The sequence below is a fragment of the Ctenocephalides felis genome, unplaced genomic scaffold, assembly GCF_003426905.1.
Source record: "Ctenocephalides felis isolate EL2017-DRISC unplaced genomic scaffold, ASM342690v1 CF-g0.4_SCAFFOLD_01886, whole genome shotgun sequence".
Taxonomy (NCBI): domain Eukaryota; kingdom Metazoa; phylum Arthropoda; class Insecta; order Siphonaptera; family Pulicidae; genus Ctenocephalides; species Ctenocephalides felis.
In genome coordinates, this window is record NW_020538040.1 from 50,537,376 (window position 1) to 50,548,738 (window position 11,363).

An 11,363-nucleotide genomic window follows, 5' to 3' on the forward strand; every position below is an offset into this window, starting at 1 on the left:
TATATATATATATATATATATATAATAATAATAAATAAATGGTAGTCTGTTCGAAGGTATGAGAGCCACCACAACAAATGATTTATTTGCCTTCATCCCATTACCACTATTCTCTATCCCCTATCTAGTCTGTTCGAAGGTATGAGAGCCACCACAACAAATGATTTATTTGCCTTCATCCCATTACCACTATTCTCTATCCCCTATCTATTAAAAATTTTATTGTTTCTCGAAACCTAAATAATTTCCAACACATATTTTGAGTTCAATAGTAAATTCTATTTCCAAACATTTGGTACACCAATGGGATATCTCCAGCCTCCCCATCTTTAGCTGAAATAGCCCTTCAACACATAGAATCCATAATTTTAAATTCCTACAATAAACAAATTTTTTACTACCGATATGTTGATGACATCATAACATGTATCCCAAACAACTCTTGTAATTTCTTTTAATGCCTACAACCAACACCTACAATTTACTTCTGAATTAGAAAATAATAAATCTATCAGTTTCTTAGATGTCCAACTCATTCGCGAAAATAATAATATAATAAATGATTGGTATCACAAACCAACATACTCAGGCCGTTATCTTAATTACCATTCTTACCACCCTCTCTTTATCAAAATAGGCACAATCATAAACTTAATAGACCACGCATTATTATTATCACACAGTAAATTTTTAAGAAAGAATCTCTTTCTCATTTCACAAATTCTAACCAAAAACTCCCTCCCACAACACCTCATCCAATCCATAACAAAAAATAGAATTCTATATCTCCAAAACCGTCACAATAATTTAATTGAAAATCCAAACCATGAAAACTACGTCGGAACTATAAGTTTACCTTTCATTAACGAATTACATTACCCGTGGTGTATTTTTGTATAATTAATTTCCTGTAAGTATATATATATATATATATATATATATATATATATATATATATTCTATAACTTTATATTATTTTCCTCCTAGATCGTATAAAATCTTTTAGTTTTTTCACTGAATGACGATCTCGATGAAGACCGAAACGTATGGATGAATAAAGTATTTCAAAACTACTTTAGTTTTTTTTACTTGGTGTTACTGCCCGATTCTAAATAACTCATCAAAATATATATCAACACCAAACTCACATATTTCAATATATATATATATATATATATATATATATATATATATATATATATATATATATATATATATATGCTTGAATTTGCAATGTGTATCGATATGTAAATTTTTAGATGCCCCAAAAGATTTGTTACGAAAGTTGCTTGTGGTGGATCCAAGCAAAAGAATTAGTATAGAAAATGCTCTGAAGCATCCATTTTTTCAATCAACGGTATATTCATATATTACATAAGAGATTGCCATTGCTTTCTACTAAAATGAAATTTTTATTATAGGTTTTTGAACAAAACGTTAGTACTTTGAAACGTAGTCTTTCAAGTGTTACCAAACAATCTATTCACTCATCCCCAAATGCACGAACTGTAAGTAAATATAATAAGAGGAAGTCAGTATATTCTAATATATTTTATATAATGTATGTATTGTAGAGCAATAGTTTATTAAAATTATTGTTTGAAATTACAGAAAATAGATCAGTTTTGCCCTCGAAAAATGTTTCAAAAGATAATTTTATGTGTGAGAGCAGTCATAAGATTGAATAAAATGAAGTTGGTGTCGGAACATATTCCCATCAGAGATGCTTTATTAGATCCTTACAGACTTAGAATATTAAGAAAGGTAAACATATGAAACATGCTTTATTCCAAATTCACCATTGCACAGTCGATTTTCAATACCTATATGAATTTTCATTTAATTCACAGGTAATTGATGGTTGTGCTTTTCGTGTGTATGGTCATTGGGTAAAGAAGGGGGAAGAACAGAATCGAGCTGCATTGTTTGAAAATTCGGAAAAAACTGAACTATACTATTTATATCTCATGAATTTAGGAGGAAGATAATCTTTAAAGAAATTTGATTTAATGTACTCAGTGTTAAATTTAGTTTAGGTCTTGTTTTATTCTTTTGTTTTCATTTGGAACAATTTGTATTATATTGTACTCATATGCAAAATAATCACTAACAAAGCCTGTGCATATGTATTTGATAATCTACTATATTAATAAGTCAGTTGTATGGTTTGCAAAATTCTTTTAATATGTGATTCTTCCCAAAATTTCGTAAAAAAAGATGTTTACTAATTGATTGAAGGGCAATAAGTTTCTTCGACGCGTAGCTAGCGTATATTACATATTGTTTAGGATGCGTGCGTTCAATGTTTATGGTACATGCAAACATTGAAACGCTTTCATTCAAATGCATATTAAACCAGCCGCCAAAAGCATTAAAACAGGTTAAATGGTGTGAATCGAGCATCAAGGAACAAAGAGTTACTGCCACCGCAGTAAATTTGAGAGGTCTTTATTGCAAACTTACTTTTCAAAAAATGACATGACATGAAACTCAATGGCGTACCAATGTTTCTGTCTTATGCAATATGCCATATATAAATAAACATAATGCATGCTTAAGACATTATGCGTTGATCTTACGTCTCTTATGTTGACAAGTAATTATAATAGATGTTCGGATTATTAGTAGTACTGTTACATTATAACTATTATAATTTAGTCAAAAAATGTTGAATATTTGATGTGAACAAATCAATGGAAATTTCTTCAACACTAGATACACCAGCCATTTGAATATACTCACTTCTACCAATACCAGTCAAATGACTGGTCTCTAAGAAAACATGTTTATTGTGACATTAAGTTGAACAAAACTAATTACAGCAGTATATAAATAAACTTATAGATATCATCAATTAATCTTATATATAAAAATGGAGGTCTCTTTCAAATGTCCGAATAAAACTCGAAAACGGCTGAATCGATTTGGCCAGTCTTAGTCTTGAAAAATTCGTGCCTATCTAGAGAAAGTCCAAAAGGTGAGAAATTATTTCAAATCCGCGTAGAAACTTTACATTTTAAATTTGAAAATTTTTGTAGAAGCGTAATTTAAATAAAACAAAGGACGGTGGCAATTTCGTGAAATGTCAAACGCTTTTGACGGATGATGTTCAATTACGTTTAATAGGATGTTTTACGGGAATATTACTTATTTATGATAAATTTGTAGTAAGAAGAGTTTTGTTTGTAGTTTTATTTATATACAAAAACGTTAGTAAACGGGCCGCAAGTGTTACTAGAGACTCAAAGTATAAACTTTTTTGATATGTTAATATGAAAACGCACTTTTTGGCATATTTTTCTCAAACACGGTGCTCTGAAAGATCTCATTTGCATAATTATATACTCATTGGTATTTATAAAACATTTTCTAGGTTATATTATTTTTTATTTATCTTATTTAAATTCAGAACCTAAATTTGGTATCGATCAAATGGACATTTTGTCGAATAACATTTTTCCAATTATAATTTCCAAGAATTTATCGCAGAATAGATATTAATATATGAAGGTCCGGGATTAAAAAGGTCCACCACCGATGTGCCAAAAATCTGTAAAGTTAAGCATTGTTTAACAACAATATTTGAAAGTAGAGGAAAAAGGATGTATAACCAGCTATAACCTTGATTAAAAGACTTTGCTATAGGGAGATAAACGGTAATCTTTGAAATAATATAAGTATTTTCTTCCGTTGTAAATCCGTTCCATTTTGTAAAATCCTTTAAAATTAAAATAAGACTTCAAACCTGTTTGCCATCTGACCGTTTCAAGTTACCCCGCCTATAGGGTAAAAAGGTCTAGATAACAAATTTTTGAAAGACATAAAAAAGCACATTTTTTCAGTGATAAAGTAGAAGGCAGTTTTACTGAACGTAGTCAGTTAATTGCTCGTTTGAAATTTGTTATTTGTTGTGATATAATTGTTATGGTTTTCACAATACACTTTATATTTGCTCAAAGTCAAATTGGATCTTTGTGCCTCGCCCTGCTCTACATATATACTTTTTATTAAATTTACTTAAAATTCATCGAATTTTACTTGAAACTTTTCAAAAAGCAGGACAAAGAAGGAATACTTAATTATTTTTTTTTATCTCTCCTCTGAAATTTGAAAATTTTGTATAAGTTCAGTAGTACAATTATACACAAAATCCAGAATCCAAAAGGAATCTGAAAAAATCTTGAAACGTAATCAATAAGTCGAAAGACCAAAAAAGACTTGGATTAGATTATACCATGTTTTCTATAGAAAGTGTATAAAACTTCCAGTTTGATTGTGTTGACAAAATATAGACAAACTAATGGGATTTTTTGTTTTTATAATACCTCATTATTTATAGCATTGAAACAACACATCCTTATACACTTAAAGTATTAATATTTTTGATTCCCTAGAAATTCTTTAGAATATACCTTACTTAGTAAAACAACGTTTGCCGGGTCAGCTAGTAAAATATATTAATGAATGTAATATAGTAGTTTCCGGCATCTCCTACCTGCCGCGTTGACATTCTACTTAACGAAGTATTTTTTAAATTTTAATTTCAATGCTAGAGGAATACAGTCAACCCTCCTTTATCGCGGCAAGTGCGTACCGTGTAGTATGGGAACCGTGCTAAAAAATTAGGATTTTACATAGAATCTAGACTAAATGGTAGTGTGTTCTATGGAAACTTGCTATAACTTTGTATGAAAATCTTTCTTTTGTCAAATTTGTCCAATTTTTTCCCCTTTTTTTTCAAAAATGTTTATGTCCAAATATTTTTTTTCTAACATTTTTTTAACACTTTCGACTCGGGAGTCGGACTGCTAGCCGGTACGCTGCGTTCGGAATATTATAGTGCAATACGTATCTCACAACTCGGAATTTTTTTTTGTATCGGATTTTTTCAAAATGTGTTAATATTGCATTTAAATATAGTCATTATAATAATAAAACAGAAAATTTTGAAAATTAAAAAAAATGCGCTCAAAACCATGCTATATTGTTTAAAAAATCATTTCTTTTCAGAGCTTTATTAAAATTAATGGGGATCACGAACTAATAAATTAATTTTGTTATATATTTATTTATAAAATTAATAAATTAATCAATAAATGAATGTAATAGTGAATTAATTTCAAAAGAATGAAAAAAAATTAATATATTAGTTTAGTTTGCGACGACACGATTTGCCGCCGGAGCGGCGGCATCCGAGCGGAACGGTAAAACATATCATGCCGCCGGAGCGGCGACATCCGAGCGCAACGGTAAAATGACTATGCCGCCGGAGCGGCGGCATCCGAGTCGAAAGGGTTAAATGAAAAATTTTTATCGATTCGTAATTTTTAATTTTAGTTTAAAAGTTCCTGAACTTCCATGATTTTTCTTAATTTTTTTTCTAAAATTTCAAAACATCTTTTTTGCTAAAACTTGTTTTTCAAAATATTTTTTTTTCCAATTTTTTCCCAAAAAATCTCGTTTTTGGAAAAAAATTTCAACATTTGTTTGTGGCTTATTCTGTTCAACTTTTTTTTTCTAATTTTTTTTCCAAATTCTTCTTCTTCAAATCAAAAATTTCTATCGGCTTGGTAAATTTCAATTTTATGTAATTTAAAAGCCCCTCGACTTTGTTTGTCCATGATTTTTTTTTCATATTTTTTCCCAAAATTTTTCTTTCACAAATTTTTTATCTAATTTTTTTTTTCAAAAATATATTTTCTATTTTTTCCCAACATTTTTGTCTCAGACTCATGGATAATAGTTCATGCATATTCTGTTAAAATTAACCCTTTGAGGACGAGCGCCGCATATATGCGTCTTAAGGTGCGTCCACACCTAACGAACGAACACGAACGAACATGTCGAACAAGAAAATACAAAGAAGAACGAACAGGAACACGAACGAACGCGAAAAATTCCAAACGAACTTGAACAAGCGCTTAAAAGCAGTGAGCGCTTGAATTTTCGTTGTTCGTAGATGTTCCGTGAAACGTCAGTTTTATTATTGATATGGATGTAAGCTTTAATCATACGGCATTTTTACTGGTTTTTGTGTGATTTTTGTTCATGTATATTTTGTAAATATACTGTAAATAAATTATTCAATTAATTTCGCTCAGTTTTTGTATTTAATATTTATATTTTGAGTCGTTTTCTTTCCTCAGCATTCATATTCGGAGCAAGCTGAACATTCCAGGCTTGAGCTAACTATACTCAATTTTCAAACTCTCATCCTCAACATATATGTTGAATGTTTATGTATGATAACAAGTTTAATATTTACTTGTAAAGACTGCAATCATACTCTTCTTTTATCTATGACTGCAATTTCTTCTTTACTGCAGCTTCTGACATCCCAAACGTTTTGCCTACACTTTCCCAAGCATCGTTTTTTTTCTAATAATTTTATAAAAAGGGTCTTTAGTCTCCCATATTATAGGAAACTTTTCTATTTCATTTATGAATGATAAAATTACGTCATTTGACCATTCCATAATTTATTCAAAATTTTCAAACTGTACACAATAATTAAAAGTAAATATTATTAAAATTTTCAAACATTAAAATTATTAACATTATTATTAAATTATTAAAAAATTATTATTAGATTATTAAAATTATTTAAACAAAAATGTTCGTTTGCGTTCGTTGAGACGTCCACACTGCACATACGAGTTCAAACATGAACGAACAATTCCCTTTGATGTACCGACAAGTTGCGGAACATTGCTCGCCATGTTTGTTTATGTTCGTTCGTGATCGTCGTGGCGTCCACACTATGCTGTTGCCGTTCGTTCTGGTACGTTCTTTTATGTTCGTTCGTGTTCGTTCGTTTAAAAGAACGTACCAGAACGAACGGCAACAGCATAGTGTGGACGCCACGACGATCACGAACGAACATAAACAAACATGGCGAGCAATGTTCCGCAACTTGTCGGTACATCAAAGGGAATTGTTCGTTCATGTTTGAACTCGTATGTGCAGTGTGGACGTCTCAACGAACGCAAACGAACATTTTTGTTTTAATAATTTTAATAATTCAATAATAATTTTTTAATAATTTAATAATAATGTTAATAATTTTAATGTTTGAAAATTTTAATAATATTTACTTTTAATTATTGTGTACAGTTTGAAAATTTTGAATAAATTATGGAATGGTCAAATGACGTGATTTTATCATTCATAAATGAAATAGAAAAGTTTCCTATAATATGGGAGACTAAAGACCCTTTTTATAAAATTATTAGAAAAAAAAAAACGATGCTTGGGAAAGTGTAGGCAAAACGTTTGGGATGTCAGAAGCTGCAGTAAAGAAGAAATTGCAGTCATAGATAAAAGAAGAGTATGATTGCAGTCTTTACAAGTAAATATTAAACTTGTTATCATACATAAACATTCAACATATATGTTGAGGATGAGAGTTTGAAAATTGAGTATAGTTAGCTCAAGCCTGGAATGTTCAGCTTGCTCCGAATATGAATGCTGAGGAAAGAAAACGACTCAAAATATAAATATTAAATACAAAAACTGAGTGAAATTAATTGAATAATTTATTTACAGTATATTTACAAAATATACACGAACAAAAATCACACAAAAACCAGTAAAAATGCCGTATGATTAAAGCTTACATCCATATCAATAATAAAACTGACGTTTCACGGAACATCTACGAACAACGAAAATTCAAGCGCTCACTGCTTTTAAGCGCTTGTTCAAGTTCGTTTGGAATTTTTCGCGTTCGTTCGTGTTCCTGTTCGTTCTTCTTTGTATTTTCTTGTTCGACATGTTCGTTCGTGTTCGTTCGTTAGGTGTGGACGCACCTTTACTCAAACTGGCCGAAGAACTCATGTATGCGTTCGACGAAGGCAGTTGTTAGAGCGTCTCATCTAAATACATGTCGATGGCAGAGGAACTCAATGTTAATAAACATTTTATTTATCCTGTGTAAAATCTGTGGAATATAAATATAATATAGTCCAGAATTTGTGTTGGATTGAGTCTTTAAAATATAACAAAATTAAAAAAAAACGGTATTATCGAACATGTTAAAAAATCAACCTTTTCAAAAGGTTCTAAACAAGATTTTTTTTTTCAAATTTGCAAAAAAAATAATTCTTTTAAAAAAGTACGGCATGGCAGCAGCAATTTGCCTTAATTACAGTATAGTGCAGTAAACGGAGAGGAAAAAAGGGTATAACCTTTGAATTTTTTTTACTGTGCTCTGAATTGAATGAAATTTTCGAATTAGGTTCATCTTATCCTCAAGTTCAAAAGTGAAAACAATACGGGTTGCGCCATCACCCCCCGGGGGGATGACACCTTTTCTCAATTGTGTAATTACATTTTTTCAAAATAACGTCGGAAATCGATAGAAGAACTGATTATAAGAAAAAAATGTCTTTTATAGTTTTTCAAAAAAACTAATACTTTTCAAGTCACTGAGATTCATATATTTTTGGCGTTTTTCTTCGTTTTTTTTTGCAAATATCTCCTAAAATATACATTTTAACGAAAATCATGTAATGAACAAAATAATGTCAATAAAAATCTTAATAAATAGGGTATTACATAAACTGTTCTAGAAAAAATATTAAGCAAGATTTGAAAGAGCAAAGTCGTTTTTTATTTCGTTCAAGATTTAATTGTTGTATTTAAAGCCATCTAGTGTCGAGGTTTTACATTTTATGCATTTTGGTGAAATTGGGTTTTATAATGCTATAAAGTTTTGCTTGCCCATCACAGATTTTAACGCATAGGAAAATTCCTAAATTTGCCAATTAAAAAAAATTGACAATTTTGAAAATGACCAAATTTTTTTGCTCGCTTGCTTAAATATAAAACAAAAAAAATTTTTCAAAAAAATGTTTTTTCACCCCTTTTCAGAGAGGTTGCCAATTTTTTTTGGTGTTCACAGGTCACTTTTCCAAAAGTTTTAAAAATTGTTTCGGAATCTGTGATTTTTTTGCTCTGCGATACAAAAAAAAAAAATTCAAAAAAATAAATTTTAATTTTGATTTTTTTCGTAGTATGGAAGCGGATCGCAATCCGCATTAAATATGCTTATTTTTTGCCCGATTAAGTCATTGACAAAATCATTACTAATACCTTTACAAAAATATGTACTCGATCGGAATTAATAGTCTCAATACCATTTATATATGAATTTGTTAAAATGTAACAGGAATCGCGATGCATATATCTAGCTGTTTCACTCGCTCAATAGCGTATAGCAGGCGTATAGCTTTCTCACTCGCTCATCTTCGAGAGACCCAGTGCGTAGAGACTCTCTACGCCGTAGAGTCTCTCGGCGGCGGGTGGCCAAAGACGTGTTATTTATTTACTAAAATTATGGTATAATCATTGATGTATATTTATATTTATTTTCATGGTGTAACTATTTTCTCACTAGTATTCTGCCGATAATTTCATTAAAGCAAGACGAGTAAAAACTAAGTAACAATAAAAAAATATATTATAAATTGTGTACCATTTAAAATTTGCCAGCATTTTTTAAAACTTATTTTCTACACTATTTTTAACTATGGCGACTGATGATAAATTAGAGTATACTTAATTACAATGTATTTATGCAAATTTTGGTGTAGAAAATTTTATTAGTTAGGCTTTTGAATTTTTCTTTTTTGTATCGCAGAGCCAAAAAAATCGCAGATTCCGAAATAATTTTTAAACTTTGGCAACCTCTCTGAAAAGGGGTGAAAAAATAATTTTTTTGAAAAAAATTTTTTTTGTTTTATATTTAAGTAAACGAGCAAAAAAATTGGGCATTTTCAAAATTGTCAATTTTTTTTAATTGGCAAATTGTGGAATTTTTCGATTCGTGAAAATCTGTGATCGGTAAACCTTTTCCGAAAAATAATTACACCATTCGACAGCAAAAAAAGTCACTGAAGCAATTTTTAAACTTGTGAAAAAGTGACTTGTGGACACCCAAAAAAATTGGCAACCTTCTGAAAAGGGGTGAAAAAACAAATTTTTTGAATTTTTTTTTGGTTTTATATTTAAGTAAGCGAGCAAAAAAATTGGGCATTTTCAAAATTGTAAATTTTTTTAAACTGGCAAATTCGGAAATTTTCCTGTGCGTGAAAATCTGTGATGGGCAAAACTTTTCCAAAATTTAATTGCACCACTCGACAGCAAAAAATCACTGATAACGATAGTAAAAAGAAATTTTATTTTTTTTGCATTTTTAAGGGTGTCGGTGCTGACTATACGTATAGTTAGCGCCAAATTTGGCCCCGCCCATTTATCTCGAGAACAGAAAGAGCAAAAAATTTTAGTTTGCACCAATCGACAGCAAAAATATCGTCAAAAAATCAGGTCATATCAGTTTTTCCAATTTCCACCATTGCGGTGCCAAGTATATTCACGTCATCGTATTGCTATTCAAAAAATGAAAAATTTCAAAAGTCTTTGTTTCATGCAACTTTTTTTAAAGTATTTACAATATGACATAATATCAATAATGATTATTTAGTTTTCAGAAAATTTCCAAGTTTTCAAAAAAATTTCCTTGTTTTCAAAAAAATTTCCCCATTTTCAAATAAATTTCCCCGATTCCAAATAAATTTCCGCGTTTTCAAATAAATATCCCCGATTTCAAATAAATTTCACCGATAAATAAATTTCCCTGGAATTTTTTGAAGTCGGTCTAATATTGGTTCAATATTGGTCAATATCGGTCTGATGTTGGTCAATATCGGTCCAATATTGGTCAATATCGGTCTAATATAGAGTTATAATAAAATTTTTTGGGCCAAAATTTTTTCGATCAAAAATTTTTTTCCCAAAATTTTTTTGACCATAATTTTTTTTTCAAAAATTTTTTTTACTAAAAATTTTTTTGACCAAAATTTTTTTTGACCAAAAATTTTTTTGAATAAATTTTTTTTGACCAAAATTTTTTTGAATAAATTTTTTTTGATCAAAAATTTTTTTGACCAAAATTTTTTCTGTCGAAAAATTTTTTTTAACAAAAATTTTTTTGACCAAAAATTTTTTTCACCAAAATTTTTTTGACCAAAAACTTTTTTGACCAAAATTTTTTTGAACAAAAATTTTTTTGTCCAAAAATTTTTTTCCGAAAATTTAAATAAGTTTAGTATTGACCAATATTGGTCAATATCGGTCCAAGATTGGTCAATATCGGTCTAATATTGGTCAATATCGGTCCAATATAGGTCAATATCGGTCTAATATAAAAAAAAATTTTTTGACCAACATTTGTTTGACCAAAATTTTTTTGACCAAATATTTTTTTGACCAAAATTTTTTTTGACCGATTTTTTTTTTACCAAAAATTTTTTTGACCAAAATTTTTTCTGTCCAAAAAATTTTTTGACCAAAATTTTTTTGAC

The 11,363-nt window shown here is 29.4% G+C and overlaps 1 protein-coding gene across 7 annotated transcripts in view; it reads left to right on the forward strand.

Annotated features, from left to right (window-relative positions):
- LOC113377331 (phosphorylase b kinase gamma catalytic chain, skeletal muscle/heart isoform) overlaps nucleotides 1-2,115 on the forward strand; it is an 8,518-nt gene extending 6,403 nt beyond the window's left edge. For 5 of the 7 annotated variants that reach the window (XM_026617606.1, XM_026617611.1, XM_026617609.1 and 2 more), the window contains 4 exons: nucleotides 1,260-1,357; nucleotides 1,422-1,508; nucleotides 1,612-1,764; nucleotides 1,851-2,115. In XM_026617606.1, the coding sequence (XP_026473391.1) occupies nucleotides 1,260-1,357; nucleotides 1,422-1,508; nucleotides 1,612-1,764; nucleotides 1,851-1,988 (476 nt within the window). In that variant the 3' untranslated portion in view covers nucleotides 1,989-2,115. Of the gene's footprint in view, nucleotides 1-1,259; nucleotides 1,358-1,421; nucleotides 1,513-1,611; nucleotides 1,765-1,850 lie in introns of all 7 variants that reach the window. The other 2 variants (XM_026617607.1, XM_026617608.1) reach the window with 2 other exon arrangements.
- The last annotated feature ends 9,248 nt before the right edge of the window (nucleotides 2,116-11,363 follow it).